This window comes from Trachypithecus francoisi, unplaced genomic scaffold (genome assembly GCF_009764315.1).
Source record: "Trachypithecus francoisi isolate TF-2019V2 unplaced genomic scaffold, Tfra_2.0 Lachesis_group3, whole genome shotgun sequence".
Taxonomy (NCBI): domain Eukaryota; kingdom Metazoa; phylum Chordata; class Mammalia; order Primates; family Cercopithecidae; genus Trachypithecus; species Trachypithecus francoisi.
This window is the reverse complement of record NW_022681468.1, coordinates 112,118,794-112,136,774: the sequence shown is the minus strand read 5'-3', so window position 1 is coordinate 112,136,774 and position 17,981 is coordinate 112,118,794. Positions and strand designations below refer to the sequence as shown.

The window sequence follows — 17,981 nt, the reverse complement described above, 5'->3', positions numbered from 1 at the left end:
TAACCGCAAGGCAGCAGCGAGGCTGGGGGAGGGCCACCCGCCATTGCTGAGGCGTAAGTAGGTAAACAAAGCTGCTGGGAAGCTCGAACTGGGTGGAGCTCACAGCAGCTCAAGGAAACCTGCCTGTCTCTGTAGACTCCACCTCTGGGGACAGGGCACAGCTAAACAACAACAACAAAAAAAAGCAGCAGAGGCCTGTGCAGACGCAAACGACTCTGTCTGACAGCTTTGAAGAGAGCAGTGGATCTCCCAACACGGAGGTTGAGATCTGAAAACGGACAGACTGCCTGCTCAAGTGGGTCCCTGACCCCTGAGTAGCCTAACTGGGAGACATCCCCCACTAGGGGCAGTCTGACACCCCACACCTCACAAGGTGGAGTACACCCCTGAGAGGAAGCTTCCAAAGTAAGAATCAGACAGGTACACTCGCTGTTCAGCAATATTCTATCTTCTGCAACCTCTGCTGCTGATACGCAGGCAAACAGGGTCTGGAGTGGACCTCAAGCAATCTCCAACAGACGTACAGCTGAGGGTCCTGACTGTCAGAAGGAAAACTATCAAACAGGAAGGACACTTATACCAAAACCCCATCAGTACGTCACCATCATCAAAGACCAGAGACAGATAAAACCACAAAGATGGGGAAAAAGCAGGGCAGAAAAGCTGGAAATTCAAAAAATAAGAGTGCATATCCCCCTGCAAAGGAGCGCAGCCCATTGCCAGCAACGGATCAAAGCCGGTCAGAGAATGACTTTGACGAGATGAGAGAAGAAGGCTTCAGTCCATCAAACTTCTCAGAGCTAAAGGAGGAATTACGTACCCAGTGCAAAGAAACTAAAAATCTTGAAAAAAGAGTGGAAGAATTGATAGCTAGACTAATTAATGCAGAGAAGGTCATAAATGAAATGACAGAGATGAAAACCATGACACGAGAAATACGTGACAAATGCACAAGCTTCAGTAACCGACTCGATCAACAGGAGGAAAGAGCATCAGCGATTGAGGATCAAATGAATGAAATGAAGCGAGAAGAGAAACAAAAGAAAAAAGAAGAAGAAAAAGGAATGAACAAAGCCTGCAAGAAGTATGGGATTATGTAAAAAGACCAAATCTACGTCTGATTGGGGTGCCTGAATGTGAGGGGGAAAATGGAACCAAGTTGGAAAACACTCTTCAGGATATCATCCAGGAGAACTTCCCCAACCTAGTAGGGCAGGCCAACATTCAAATTCAGGAAATACAGAGAACACCACAAGGATACTCCTCGAGAAGAGCAACTCCAAGACACATAATTGCCAGATTCACCAAAGTTGAAATGAAGGAAAAAATCTTAAGGGCAGCCAGAGAGAAAGGTCGGGTTACCCACAAAGGGAAGCCCATCAGACTAACAGCAGACCTCTCGGCAGAAACTCTACAAGCCAGAAGAGAGTGGGGGCCAATATTCAACGTTCTTAAAGAAAAGAATTTTCAACCCAGAATTTCATATCCAGCCAAACTAAGTTTCGTCAGTGAAGGAGAAAGAAAATCCTTTACAGATAAGCAAATGCTTAGCGATTTTGTCGCCACCAGGCCTGCCTTACAAGAGACCCTGAAGGAAGCCCCAAACATGGAAAGGAACAACCGGTACCAGCCATTGCAAAAACATGCCAAAATGTAAAGACCATCGAGGCTAGGAAGAAACTGCATCAACTAACGAGCAAAATAACCAGTTAATATCATAATGGCAGGATCAAGTTCACACATAACAATATTAACCTTAAATGTAAATGGACTAAATGCTCCAATTAAAAGACACAGACTGGCAAACTGGATAAAGAGTCAAGACCCATCAGTCTGCTGTATTCAGGAGACCCATCTCACATGCAGAGACATACATAGGCTCAAAATAAAGGGATGGAGGAAGATCTACCAAGCAAATGGAGAACAAAAAACAGGGGTTGCAATCCTAGTCTTTGATAAAATAGACTTTAAACCATCAAAGATCAAAAGAGACAAGAAGGCCATTACATAATGGTAAAGGGATCAATTCAACAGGAAGAGCTAACTATCCTAAATATATATGCACCCAATACAGGAGCACCCAGATTCATAAAGCAAGTCCTTAGAGACTTACAAAGAGACTTAGACTCCCATACAATAATAATGGGAGACTTCAACACTCCACTGTCAACATTAGACAGATCAACGAGACAGAAAGTTAACAAGGATATCCAGGAATTGAACTCATCTCTGCACCAAGCGGACCTAATACACATCTATAGAACTCTCCACCCCAAATCAACAGAATATACATTCTTCTCAGCACCACATCGCACTTATTCCAAAACTGACCACATAATTGGAAGTAAAACACTCCTTAGCAAATGTAAAAGAACAGAAATTACAACAAACTGTCTCTCAGACCACAGTGCAGTCAAACTAGAACTCAGGACTAAGAAACTCAATCAAAACCGCTCAACTACATGGAAACTGAACAACCTGCTCCTGAATGACTAATGGGTACATAACGAAATGAAGGCAGAGGCCGGGCGCGGTGGCTCAAGCCTGTAATCCCAGCACTTTGGGAGGCCGAGACGGCCGGATCACAAGGTCAAGGAGATCGAGACCATCCTGGCTAACACGGTGAAACCCCGTCTCTACTAAAAAAACAAAAAAAAAAAAAACTAGCTGGGCGAGGTGGTGGCGCCTGTAGTCCCAGCTACTCGGGAGGCTGAGGCAGGAGAATGGCGTGAACCCGGGAGGCGGAGCTTGCAGTGAGCTGAGATCTGGCCACTGCACTCCAGCCTGGGTGACAGAGCGAGACTCCATCTCAAAAAAAAAAAAAAAAAAAAAAAGAAATGAAGGCAGAAATCAAGATGTTCTTTGAAACCAATGAGAACAAAGATACAACATACCAGAATCTCTGGGACACATTTAAAGCAGTGCGTAGAGGGAAATTTATAGCGCTAAATGCCCACAAGAGAAAGCTGGAAAGATCTAAAATTGACACTCTAACATCACAATTAAAAGAACTAGAGAAGCAAGAGCAAACACATTCAAAAGCTAGCAGAAGGCAAGAAATAACTAAGATCAGAGCAGAACTGAAGGAGATAGAGACACAAAAAACCCTCCAAAAAATCAATGAATCCAGGAGTTGGCTTTTTGGAAAGATCAACAAAATTGACAGACCACTAGCAAGACTAATAAAGAAGAAAAGAGAGAAGAATCAAATAGACGCAATAAAAAATGATAAAGGGGATATCACCACCGACCCCACAGAAATACAAACTACCATCAGAGAATACTATAAACACCTCTACGCAAATCAATTAGAAAATCTAGAAGAAATGGATAATTTCCTGGACACTTACACTCTCCCAAGACTAAACCAGGAAGAAGTTGAATCCCTGAATAGACCAATAGCAGGCTCTGAAATTGAGGCAATAATTAATAGCCTACCCACCAAAAAAAGTCCAGGACCAGATGGATTCACAGCGGAATTCTACCAGAGGTATAAGGAGGAGCTGGTACCATTCCTTCTGAAACTATTCCAATCAATAGAAAAAGAGGGAATCCTCCCTAACTCTTTTTATGAGGCCAACATCATCCTGATACCAAAGTCTGGCAGAGACACAACAAAAAAAGAGAATTTTAGACCAATATCCCTGATGAACATCGATGCAAAAATCCTCAATAAAATACTGGCAAACCGGATTCAGCAGCACATCAAAAAGCTTATCCACCATGATCAAGTGGGCTTCATCCCTGGGATGCAAGGCTGGTTCAACATTCGCAAATCAATAAACGTAATCCAGCATACAAACAGAACCAAAGACCAGAACCACATGATTATCTCAATAGATGCAGAAAAGGCTTTTGACAAAATTCAACAGCCCTTCACCTAAAAATGCTCAATAAATTCGGTATTGATGGAACGTACCTCAAAATAATAAGAGCTATTTATGACAAACCCACAGCCAATATTATACTGAATGGGCAAAAACTGGAAAAATTCCCTTTGAAAACTGGCACAAGACAGGGATGCCCTCTCTCACCACTCCTATTCAACATAGTGTTGGAAGTTCTGGCTAGGGCAATCAGGCAAGAGAAAGAAATCAAGGGTATCCAGTTAGGAAAAGAAGAAGTCAAATTGTCCCTGTTTGCAGATGACATGATTGTATATTTAGAAAACCCCATTGTCTCAGCCCAAAATCTCCTTAAGCTGATAAGCAACTTCAGCAAAGTCTCAGGATACAAAATTAATGTGCAAAAATCACAAGCATTCTTATACACCAGTAACACACAAACAGAGAGCCAAATCAGGAATGAACTTCCATTCACAATTGCTTCAAAGAGAATAAAATACCTAGGAATCCAACTTACAAGGGATGTAAAGGACCTCTTCAAGGAGAACTACAAACCACTGCTCAGTGAAATCAAAGAGGACCCTAACAAATGGAAGAACATACCATGCTCATGGATAGGAAGAATCAATATCGTGAAAATGGCCATACTGCCCAAGGTTATTTATAGATTCAATGCCATCCCCATCAAGCTACCAATGACTTTCTTCACAGAATTGGAAAAAACTGCTTTAAAGTTCATATGGAACCAAAAAAGAGCCCGCATTGCCAAGACAATCCTAAGTCAAAAGAACAAAGCTGGAGGCGTCACGCTACCTGACTTCAAACTATACTACAAGGCTACAGTAACCAAAACAGCATGGTACTGGTACCAAAACAGAGATATAGACCAATGGAACAGAACAGAGTCCTCAGACATAATACCACACATCTACAGCCATCTGATCTTTGACAAACCTGAGAGAAACAAGAAATGGGGAAAGGATTCCCTATTTAATAAATGGTGCTGGGAAAATTGGCTAGCCATAAGTAGAAAGCTGAAACTGGATCCTTTCCTTACTCCTTATACGAAGATTAATTCAAGATGGATTAGAGACCTAAATGTTAGACCTAATACCATAAAAACCTAGAAGAAAATCTAGGTAGTACCATTCAGGACATAGGCATGGGCAAGGACTTCATGTCTAAAACACCAAAAGCAACGGCAGCAAAAGCCAAAATTGACAAATGGGATCTCATTAAACTAAAGAGCTTCTGCACAGCAAAGGAAACTACCATCAGAGTGAACAGGCAACCTACAGAATGGGAGAAAATTTTTGCAACTACTCATCTGACAAAGGGCTAATATCCAGAATCTACAAAGAACTCAAACAAATTTACAAGAAAAAAACAACCCCATCAAAAAGTGGGCAAAGGATATGAACAGACATTTCTCAAAAGAAGACATTCATACAGCCAACAGACACATGAAAAAATGCTCATCATCACTCGCCATCAGAGAAATGCAAATCAAAACCACAATGAGATACCATCTCACACCAGTTAGAATGGCAATCATTAAAAAGTCAGGAAACAACAGGTGCTGGAGAGGATGTGGAGAAATAGGAACACTTTTACACTGTTGGTGGGATTGTAAACTAGTTCAACCATTATGGAAAACAGTATGGTGATTCCTCAAGGATCTAGAACTAGATGTACCATATGACCCAGCCATCCCACTACTGGGTATATACCCAAAGGATTATAAATCATGCTGCTATAAAGACACATGCACACATATGTTCACTGCGGCACTATTCACAATAGCAAAGACTTGGAATCAACCCAAATGTCCATCTGTGACAGACTGGATTAAGAAAATGTTGCACATATACACCATGGAATATTATGCAGCCATAAAAAAGGATGAGTTTGCGTCCTTTGTAGGGACATGGATGCAGCTGGAAACCATCATTCTTAGCAAACTATCACTAGAACAGAAAACCAAACATCGCCATGTTCTCACTCATAGGTGGGAATTGAACAATGAGATCACTTGGACTCGGGAAGGGGAACATCACACATCGGGGCCTATCATGGGGAGGGGGGAGGGAGGAGGGATTGCATTGGGAGTTATACCTGATATAGATGACGAATTGATGGGTGCTGACGAGTTGATGGGTGCAGCACACCAACATGGCACAAGTATACATATGTAACAAACCTGCACGTTATGCACATGTACCCTAGAACTTAAAGTATAATAAAAAAATAAAAATAAATAAAAAAATAAAAAATAAAAAATAAAAATAATTCAAATTAAAATTAAGTAATTTTTCACAGCTTTTTATATGTGCCTATTTCTTTTGAAAGTTAGTTTTGAAACAAAGTTAGCATGATTTATTCTGGATTATCCCCAGGTCAAGTATCTTAATACTAAAATGAGCAAAAGGAAGAGATGGGTAGAAATACGTTGTCATCCAAAATCATAAATCTATAAATAATCACAAATCAATGCATTTTTAGAGATTCTGGAATAGGGATGGTAAATAAATCTCATCTCAAAGACGAACTCCAAGCAAATGATAGTGGCTGTCTAAAGTACTCTGTTAAGAAAGGTTTTTTTTGTTTTTTTTTTTTTTGAGACGGAGTCTCGCTCTGTCGCCCAGGCTGGAGTGCAGTGGCCGGATCGCAGCTCGCTGCAAGCTCCGCCTCCCGGGTTCACGCCATTCTCCTGCCTCAGCCTCCCGAGCGGCTGGGACTACAGGCGCCCACCACCACGCCCGGCTAGTTTTTTGTATTTTTTTAGTAGAGACGGGGTTTCACTGTGTTAGCCAGGATGGTCTCTAAAACTAAGTCTAGCAGACACCATTTCCCATCTATTGGAATGCTAGATGTAGCATGAAAGACTTTATTGTTACTAGTTTAGATTCTTAATTCTGGGCTAAAGAGCATTTCATCAAATCACACAGAACCCAAATGATTTTGAACAAGTCACTTAACTCTCAACAGTCTCACTTTCTTCCTCTAAAAAACAAGAATCTTAACTATATCAAAAATTTACCATAAGAATAAAATGTCAAAATGAAATAACATATATAAAAATGCTTTAAAAATATAAATCATACAAGTTATTATTATTGGGGTTTATGCCTCTTAAATATACTCAGAATTCTGATAAGTTGTTCTTACCAAGTTAGCAGCACTCACATTTGAAATATCTGAAGGGTCCATTTCATTTTCTATCCTTGCTTTCTCTGCTGGAAATTTTTCTTCATTTACTTGTAAAGGAGGTGTACCAGCTTGTAGCATAACTGAAACACACTCTGTATCAATGTGGACAGCAGATATTTCAGAAGTTCGAACATAATTGTCTTGAATACTGCCAGAATTCTTCACATCATCCAATGTACTCACTGTGAACTAACAAAACGTAGGGAATGAATCAGAGATAATTTTAAACTACCAACTATTCCACTCCAGAAGAAGAGATGATTTTGCTTAACCTATTAACTATGAAGAGGTACTTGACTGGATGACAGAAAATGTACTCATCTTTTTTGTATGTTTCAAGTGTAACAAAAGGACACGGACCATTAAACGCAAATTTTACTTGCATGCCTACTATGTACTTGGCACTGTCGAAAGTTTTCTAAGAAATTAAGCAATTTATATTGTAATTTTCTTGTAGTAGGCCAATTTGTGATGAGTATTTTATATCCTTTGCAAAAGAAATCTAGTCACAAGTATGAGGCATTCACTGTATTATACTCATACAACCAAAAGTATTACATGGTCTTTTGCAAAGACTGTCTAATATCGAATGAGGACATTCAGCACTTTTGAAAAAATCCTGAAACGAATTTTTACAAAAATATATTTGGAAGACATTTTACAAAAAAAATTTGTATTATTCTCTTCAGATAATACTAACATGATCTCCAAGTATCTTTGTTAAAAATTCATATGGTACATGAGCCCAGTTCTCAGATCTGAAAGAGAAAAGCGTGACCTAAGGGTGAAGATTGAAAGCATGTAGTGTCTCATTATGACATTCATACACCTTAGATTTAGGTATCTTCCCTATTCTCCTTTAGGAATATTTAATAACAAACCAACAGAAATGTAAATACAATATAAAAAATACTGGCGTAGGCTAAATACACATCCATTTTTTAAAAACCTTTCAATTTAGTAGAGTCAAGCCTTTATTTTTACTTTGGACAGAGAAGAGAAAGAACAGTACTGTGTTTTCCAATGATACTCCAAGTCAAAGAACTAAAATCTAAAATTATGAATTTAAAACTCGTATCACTTCTTAAATAAACATTAGATAAACACTGCAGTGGCTATAAACCTCCCCCCAGTTTGATAAATTATTTATACAAATATCAAACTTGGCTAAGTCTCATAAACTACTTTAAAAATTCTACTATTAGTCTGAACTTAAAGTGTCCCAAAGTGTTGATTTTAGCATAAGCATTATTTAAATTACATAACACTGTTTATATTGCTATCAACATTATTTATATGTTAGTCGCCATGGTTTATAATCTTCTTGGCAATATTTATATTAGCATTAGTTATGTGTACACTACTCAATCCCACCTATTAAAAAACTCAGTATCATTTCTATAACAAAATCAAAGCTAAACTATGAAGTAAAGACATTAATATGCTAATTCCATCTTTAGAATGACAGTGGAGAAAACAAACATCATCAACTTGGCTGCCATCAGCAGTGAACTTTTATACTGAAAAATTTTAGCAACAGTTTTACTTGTTGAAAAGTTCTATGTACAGATTATTCCTGAAATCTCAATAGCGTATAGGTTTATTCACTACACACAACTGCATAATTTTTAGACTAAGTTATATTTTTTAGCTAAACACAGCAAAAATGCTAGCTCTTTGTTAAGTATTATAAAAAGTAGTTTATTCACTAAGTATCTATAAAGTAGCTTACAACACTAAAGAGTTTCTTAAAGTTACATCAAACAAATGTATACCAATTAACTCCTATGCATTTAGGACTCTTCCATATTGTAAGAAATTAAAAAGCACATAAAATACTGCCCAAAAAGGAATTTGCAATCTCACACAGGCATAAAACCAATACACATTAAAGAGTTTATAGATCAGAAACAATGTTAAGAGTCATTCTCATCAGTAAAGGAAGATAAAGAATTTGAGGAACATTTCCAGTTGAAAAAAATCCTACAGGTAGAAAGAGACAGAATTTCAAAAAGCAGATATTATTCTGGACCAAAAATATTACAACCATTTTACAACTGATCTATTTAGTTCCTATAGTATGATATTTTTAAAAAGCTCCTGTATTTCATTAGTCATTTTACATAAAATTACACCAACGGAACATGAACCTTCATATAAACAAATACCTAAAAGTATAAACTAGTACATCAAATAGGTAAAATAAACATCAACTCAACTCACAGAAGAAATACTGGGAATATTAACTTTAAGGAATTATATTAAATATTATAAGTAAATTACACTCAATTTTCAGTAAGTAGAATAAGTTCAAATTTTAACATGGCAAATGAGGCACAAAGACATCACCTTAACCAAGTACTCAAAGTTAATAACAAACCTAGCCAAATTGATATCATACGCCTCTAGATGTGACACTAAGGACAATCACTTTATTCCTATCAAAAATGCATAAGCTAAACTGAACAAAGTTCAATTTGAACATTGTTCAAATAGTGAACAAAGGACAATGTACAAAAAAAAACCTACAATGTATTCTTCAAAACGATTAATGTCATGAAAGACAGGCTGAGAAACTATATCCAATGAAAAATATTAAAGAAACCTATCAAATGAACTGAGTAATTCCACATTGGATCCTGGAGGAAATTCTATTTAAAAAAAATTATTGGGAAAACTAAAAAACTTTAAATATAGACTATAAATTAAATAATACATATATATCAAATTCTCTGAATTTTATAATTGTAATGTGGTTATATAAATAAATTTCTTTGTTCTTTTGAGATCCATGCTTTAGGATTTAAAGGTGAATGCTTATGATGTTTGCACATTACTCTCAAACGTTAAAGCATTTAACATGTGTGTATAATATGTAATAAGAGAAAAGAAAAAATGTGGTAAATATTAATTTGTGAATATATGTGAATGGTATGGGAGGATTTCATTTTTCTATTCTTGCCACTTTTCTATAGGTCTATAGATGTGAAAATTTTCACAGTAAGTTAAAAAATAAAGTACAAAACTAAGACATTCCAGTACACATGTACATATACCCCTTTGAAAAAGACAGTAAAAGGATTTTCAGAATGTACTACCTGGGTTTTTTCGGCAAGAGGATGGTCACAAGAGTATAATGAGTCTTTGGGATGAGATTCTATAGTATTAGAAGATCCATCTCCAACAAATTCACCTTTCTGTATGCTTTCAACAGGTAAAAGACATACATTTTCTTTATCACTGTCATCCTTTGATCTTGCAGCTTCTGTTGCCAATGAAACTTTTGGCAACACTGCTGTTGATCGAGAACGAATAGGCCTTCCTCTCTGAACAGTCTCCCATCCTTCAGCATCTTTCCGTTCTATGCAATTAAAGTAAAAAACAAATCAAGATTTATTTAGATGATAAAAATATTTGGAAACTCATAGAATAAAAACATTTCCAATTTAATTCCCAACAAATAATATACAAACATGACAGTACTGTACAAAATGTATATTTGTATATACATATTTAAATAAATGTGTGTATAATTATTCCTACTTCACAAATGACAAAACTGAAATTCAGATTAAGGCTGACCTAAGGCCAGATAGTCAGTGAGTAATAATAAATATTTAAATAGTGAATACTACGTGTGAGCACTGTTTTAAGTGCTTTATATATAGTATCTCTTTTAATCTTCACAATAATCATATAAGATCAGTATTATCACACCCATTTAAGCAAGGAGGAAACTGAGACAAAGAGAACTTAAGTAATTGATCCCAGATCATGCACAGTGGAAAGGTAATGCCAAAATGCTAGTCTAGGTACATTGGTTCTGGTGGCCATCCTAATGGCTATATAAAAACTGTCTCTTCATCTTTCAGAATCCAAACATCTACCTCCAAAGTCCAAGTTCTTCTCTCTATCCCAGCACCAACAGCATACCTTGACTTAAATAAACTGTTTTTAGGATCATAAAATTATAGGATATTAATTGATAGCACCCCAGAGGATCTAGTCCAATATTTCACCACATATACATGGAAACTAAGGTCCTACGTTCAAAGCCACACACCAAAATAGCCTAAAATAAATCACAAAAAAATAGCCTAAAATAAATAACAATCTTTATCTAAAATATGACACTGTTGAGGTATAGTGGTGCTTACAGCCCCAATTTTAAATTTTTATTGGCTGATTACAGTCTTTCAAAACTAATATAAAGAATTCTAGATGTAGCCAAAATGAAGTAACCATTCCTTCATTTTGGGCCCTCCATCTTACAATTAAAAACCCTAGTTAAAACACATTAAGCATAGGAAGACTCTAAGAGATAGCCTACAGTAGACTGCCTTAGGATTTGGAGGACTTGAAAAGCAGCAAAGTGGTGAGTTCCCTGGGTTTCCTTACTGTCTCCTATATATTCCAGACAGGATGCTGCAACAGTCTCCAAAAACATCAACAGACAAAGACAAAATAGGCATCAAGAAATGCCTCTTTTGCGAAGAAAAAGCACAGAAAAAAGGGTGGCCTAACAAAACAGAAAATCTCTTTAGCAATACCCACTCCACTACAGCCAAACACCAGTGGAACCCCTGTTCCCCATAGTTTCACTAGGGGTAAACTAGGAGCTTAACTTCCATCTCCCACCTAACACAAACAGATGGTACTCCAATTCCCCTATCCAAATAGCATCAGCAGGGCCCAGTGGTGAACAGAGCCTCCTCTCACTAGCTCTCACCCTCACCCAATATCATCAGGGCCCTATAGAAAGCTGAGCTTCTGCTATCACCAGCATCAATCAGGCAGAAAAAGTAGTTGGAGGCAGATTTGTTTGACACTGGGACTCCCCCTTTCCTTTTCCTTATGTCAGCAGAACCCAGCAGGAAGCTAGGATCTCACCCCAACCTATAGCAACAAGGTGATATGAGTCAGTCCTGCTTCCACTTCTCCCCTCCTTACTGTGAGGGTGATCAAGCAGGGAACTGAGCTTACAAAACTAGTAGGAGGAAAGGAAGTGATACAAGTCGGTTTGATACTTTTTCTGCAAAGGTACCATAAGACCAAGAACAATCTCAGAATCTGTGAGACAATATTTGAGTCTCACAGACTATGCTGAAAAAGTATTGAAAAAATAATGGCTGAAAAATTCCTAAATTTAGTGAAACAGAGAAAACTATGAATTCAAGAAAGTAAGTGAATCCCAAATATGATAAACCCAAAAAAGTCCATAGTAAGACACATCATAATTAAAGCTCTCAAAACTAAAGACAAAGAAAAATCATAATTAAACCTCTGAAAACTAAACACACACAAAAGAATCTTGAAAGCAGTCAGAAGACGTATTACCTATAGAGAAACATCAATTCAAATCATAGCAGATTCCTCATCTGAAACAATGGAAGCCAAGAGGAAGTGGCACATTTAGCAAGGGACTGAAAGAACTGCCCATTGTGAATTTTATTAATATATGTGGTGAACCTATCCTGCAGAATGAAAGGAAAATAAAGGCATTCACAGATAAAGGAAAAACTAAGGGAATAAATCACTAGCAAAACTACCTTTAATAAATGGCTAAAGAAAGTTCCCAAAAGAGAAATGAAATAATGAAAGAAGGTTTGAGGCCAAGCATGGTGGTGCACGCCTGTAATCCTAGCACCTTAGAGGCCGAGGCGGGTGGATCACCTGAGATCAGGAGTTCACGACCAGCCTGCCTGACATGGTGACACCCCGTCGCTACTAAATACAAAAAAATTAGCCAGGCGTGGTGGCGCATGCCTGTAATTCGAGCTACTTGGGAGGCTGAGACAGGAGAATCGCTGGTACCTGAGATGTGGAGGTTGCAGTAAGCGGAGATCACGCCATAGCACTCCAGCATGGGCAACAAGAGCAAAACTCTGTCTCAAAAAAGTATACAAATAAATAAATAATAAAAGAAGGTTTGAAACTTCAAAAAGGAAAGAACATTGGAATGGTTAAAAATGGAAGTAAATACAGTTGCTCCTTAACTTACAATGTGGTCACATCCTGATAAACCCACAGTAAGTTGGAAATATAAAATCAAAAATGGATTTAATACACTTACCCTACCAAACATAACTAGCCTAGACTACCTTAAATACACTGAGAACACTAACAACCTACAGTTGGGCAAAATCATCTAATACAAAGCTTATTTTATAATAGAGTGTTAATATAACTCACGTAATTTACTGAATACTATACTGATAGTGAAAAACACTTTCAGCTGTTGGGTAAGATTGCATGGCTACTCAAAATATGGTTTCTATTGAATGCATATTGCTATCACACCATCATAAAGTTGAAAAGTCATAAGCTGGGATTCATTTGTATAATTAGCCTTCTCATGAATTTTTGGATCATCTTTCACAGTAATGCAAAATTGTATCATCAATTGAGGTAGTGCTCAACGTACACAGATAAAATATTTGAGATAATTATATTTTAAAAGTAGAGACAGTTAAGGAAACCAATTAAAAGATAAGGTTTCTGGCCGGGCGCGGTGGCTCAAGCCTGTAATCCCAGCACTTTGGGAGGCCGAGACGGGCGGATCACGAGGTCAGGAGATCGAGACCATCCTGGCTAACACTGTGAAACCCCGTCTCTACTAAAAAAAAATACAAAAAACTAGCCGGGCGAGGTGGCGGGTGCCTGTAGTCCCAGCTATTCGGGAGGCTGAGGCAGGAGAATGGCGTGAACCTGGGAGGCGGAGCTTGCAGTGAGCTGAGATCCGGCCACTGCACTCCAGCCCGGGCGACAGAGCGAGACTCCGTCTCAAAAAAAAAAAAAAAAAGAGATAAGGTTTCTAAATTTCACTCACAGTGGGGTATGCCAATATCAGTAGACTGATAAATTAGATATGTATAATGTAATACCTAAAGTAACCACTAAGGAAACTATACAAATCAATATTGTTTAAAACACTATGAATAAATCAAAAGAGAATCAAAAATTTTTCAAGTAACCCATAGACAGGCAAGAAATGCAAAGCAGTTGAAAGAGAGAAAACAGAAATAATAAAATGAACAGATTTATCAATAATTAATTTAAATGTAAATGTTCTAAATATATAAATTAAATCATAGAGGTTGGGACTCTATAAGCTCTTTAATTATTTAAACATATAAGTGTATATATGTGTATATGTGTATAAGTGTATATATATGCACATATATACACATATATACTTATATACATATATACACATATATACACTTGTGTTATATATACACACACTTATATACCTATAGTTTAAGTATGTTTTTAAGTATTAGTTTAAGTATATTTTTAAGTATATACATATATATGTGTGGTCAAGCAGGGAGCTGAGCTTACAAAACTGGTACATAAGTATATACTTAGATATGTATATACTTAAAAATATACTTAAACTATATGTTATCTAACTCATCTAAATACAAAAACATAGGCAGGCTATAAGTAAAAGAATAGAAAAGATATACCATGCAAACATTAAGAATCAGTAGAGGGTAAGAAATAGAGAATCCTGAACAAAGAAAATTACTAAAGACAAAAAATACATTGGAGGCCGGGCGTGGTGGCTCAAGCCTGTAATCCCAGCACTTTGGGAGGCTGAGACGAGCAGATCACAAGATCAGGAGATCGAGACCATCCTGGCTAACACAGTGAAACCCCGTCTCTACTAAAAAAATACAAAAAACTAGTCGGGTGTGGTGGCGGGCGCCAGTAGTCCCAGCTACTCGGGAGGCTGAGGCAGGAGAATGGCATAAACCCGGGAGGTGGAGCTTGCAGTGAGCCGAGATTCAGCCACTGCACTCCAGCCTGGGTGACAGAGCAAGACTCTGTCTCAAAAAAAAAAAAAAAATACATTGGATAATGATAAGAAGCATCATTCCATAATAAACACAAAACATTCCTAAATGTATAAATACCAAAAAAAATGAAACTCAAGATACATTGTGGAAAAACAGCAACTGACAGAACTATTGACAGAAAATCAGCAAATATATTAATATAAAAGAAATGAATAAGATCAACCAACAGAAAATGACATATATAGAAAAATCTACCCAACAACAGTAAAAAAAAATTTCAAATGCTCACAGAACATTAACCATGATAAACCATATCTGTGGCATAAAATAAACTTCTGCAAGTAAAAAATAACGGACATCACACAAAGTATGTTCACAACAGGAATGAAACAGGAACATTACTACAGATCTTCCAGCCATTAAAAGTATAAGAAAGGAATACTACAAACAACTTTATGCCAATAATTTCAATGACATGGAATAAATGGAGCAATCCCACAAAAACCACTAGCTACCAAAACTCAACAAACATAAAACACACAATCTGAAAAGCCCTGTAACTGTTAAAGAACCTCAATATGTAATTTAAAAGAAAGAGGTTTCTCTCAGCCCAGATGGTTTATCTCACAAATTCTACTAAAAACTTTTTTAAAGATTCACACGAGTTCTATGGAAACTATTCCAGAAAATAGGAGAGAAGGGAAAACATCCCAGGTTATCCAAAGCTAATATTGTTACCCTGCTTAAAAAAATTACACAGTACAAAAAAAATAAACCGACATACCAAAACCTCTCATAAACTTAGATGCAAAGATTTTCAACAAAATAACAGTATATAAAATATACCAATATATAAACTGAATTATAAGCTATGAACAAGTGAAATTTATTTCAGATATGCCATCCCAGTTCACCATTCAAAAACTAATCAATGGGGGAGCTTCGAACAAAATGGGTGAATAGGAGCAGCTCCGGTCTGGAGCTCCCAGCATGATCAATGCAGAAGAAAGGATTTCTGCATTTCTAACTGAGGTACCTGCTTCATCTCACTGGGACTAGTTGGACAGTGGGTGCAGCCCATGAAAGGCAAGCCGAAGGAGGGCTGGGCATCGCCTCACCCAGGAAGCACAAGGGGTCGAGGGATTTCCCTTTCCTAGCCAAGGGAAGCCGTGACAGACTGTACCTGGAAAAACAGGACACCTGGACACTCCCACCCAAATATTGCGCTTTTCCTATGGTCTTAGCAACCGGAAGACTAGGAGATTCTCTCCCGTGCCTGGCTCAGCAGGTCCCACGCCCATGGAGCCTTACTCACTACTAGCACAGCAGTCTGAGATCAACCTGCGAGGCTGCAGCTGGGCAGGGGGAGGGGCGTCCACCATTGGTGAGGCTTGAGGAGGTAAACAAAGTGGCCAGGAAGCTCGAACCAGGCGGAGCCCACTGCAGCTCAGCAAGGCCTACTACCTCTATAGACTCCACCTCTGTGGGCAGAGCATAGCTGAACAAAAGGCAGCAGAAACTTCTGCAGACTTAGACATCCCTTTTGACAGCTCTGAAGAGAGTAGTGGTTCTACCAGCATGGCATTTGAGCTCAGAGGATGCACAGACTGCTTCCTCAAGTAGGTCCCTAACACCCAAGTAGCCTAATTGGGAGATACCGCCCTGTAGGGGCTGACAGACACTTCATGCAAGCGGGTGCCCCTCTGGGACAAAACTTCCAGAGAAAGGATCAGGCAGCAATGTTTGCTGTTCTACAATATTTGCTGTTCCGCAGCCTCCAATGGTGACACCCAGGCAAACAGGGACTGGAGTGGACTTCCAGCAAACTCCAACAGACTTGCAGCTGACTGTTAGAAGGAAAACTAACAAACGGAAAGGAATAGCATCAACATCAACAAAAAGGACATCCACACCAAAACCTCATCTGTAGGTTACCAACATCAAAGACCAAAGGTAGATAAAATCACAAAGATGGGGAGAAACTAGAGGAGAAAAGCTGAAAATTCTAAAACCCAGGGTGCCTCTTCTCCTCCAAAGGATGGCGGCTCCTTGCCAGCAACAGAACAAAGCTGGTTGGAGGATGACTTTGACGAGTTGACAGAAGTAGGATTCAGAAGGTCGGAATAACAAACTTCTCCAAACTAAAGGAGCATGTTCTAACTCAATGCAAGGAAGCTAAAAACATTAAAAAATGGTTAGACGAGGCCGGGTGCAGTGCCTCAAGCCTGTAATCCCAGCACTTTGGGAGGCCGAGACGGGCGGATCATGAGGTCAGGAGATCGAGACTACCCTGGCTAACACGGTGAAACCCCATCTCTACTAAAAAATACAAAAAAAAAAAAAAACTAGCCAGGCGAGGTGGCAGGTGCCTGTAGTCCCAGCTACTGGGGAGGCTGAGGCAGGAGAATGGCATAAACCTGGGAGGCGGAGCTTGCAGTGAGCTGAGATCTGGCCACTGCACTCCAGCCTGAGCAACAGAGCGAGACTCCGTCTCAAAAAAAAAAAAAAAAAAAAGGTTAGACGAATGGCTAACAAGAATGAACAGTGGAGAGAAGACCTTAAATGACCTGATGGAACTGAAAACCATGGCAAGAGAATTTCATGATGCATGCACAAGCTTCAATAGCTGATTTAATCAAGTGGAAGAAAGGACATCAGTGATTGAAGATAAAATTAATGAAATGAAGTGAGAAGACAAGATTAGAGAAAAAAGAGTAAAAAGAAACGAATAAAGCATCCAAGGAATATGGAACTATGTGAAAAGACCAAATCTACGTTTGATTGGTGTACCTGAAATGGATGGGGAGAATGGAAACAAGTTGGAAAACACTCTGCAGGATATTATCCAGGAGAACTTCCCCAACCTAGCAAGGCAGGCCAACATTCAAATTCAGGAAATACAGAGAACACAACAAAGGTATTCCTCAAGAAGAGAAACCCCAAGAAACATAATTATCAGATTCACCAAGGTTGAAATGAAGGAAAAAGTGTTAAGGCCAGCCAGAGACAAAGGTCGGGTTACCCATAAAGGGAAGTCCATCAGACTAACAGTGGATCTCTCAACAGAAACCCTATAAGCCAGAAGATAGTGGGGGCCAATATTCAACATTCTTAAAGAAAA

The 17,981-nt window shown here is 38.4% G+C and overlaps 1 protein-coding gene across 8 annotated transcripts in view; it reads right to left on the bottom strand.

The window, feature by feature from the left end:
- The window catches only part of SCAPER (S-phase cyclin A associated protein in the ER), a 589,310-nt gene that overhangs the window by 435,484 nt on the left and 135,845 nt on the right, over positions 1-17,981 (bottom strand). For 6 of the 8 annotated variants that reach the window (XM_033189309.1, XM_033189314.1, XM_033189316.1 and 3 more), the window contains exons 9-10: positions 10,154-10,416; positions 7,014-7,244 (exon numbers count right to left, since the gene is read on the bottom strand). In XM_033189309.1, coding sequence (XP_033045200.1) covers positions 7,014-7,244; positions 10,154-10,416 — 494 coding nt within the window. The remainder of the gene's footprint in view (positions 1-7,013; positions 7,245-10,153; positions 10,417-17,981) is intronic. The other 2 variants (XM_033189313.1, XM_033189315.1) reach the window with 1 other exon arrangement.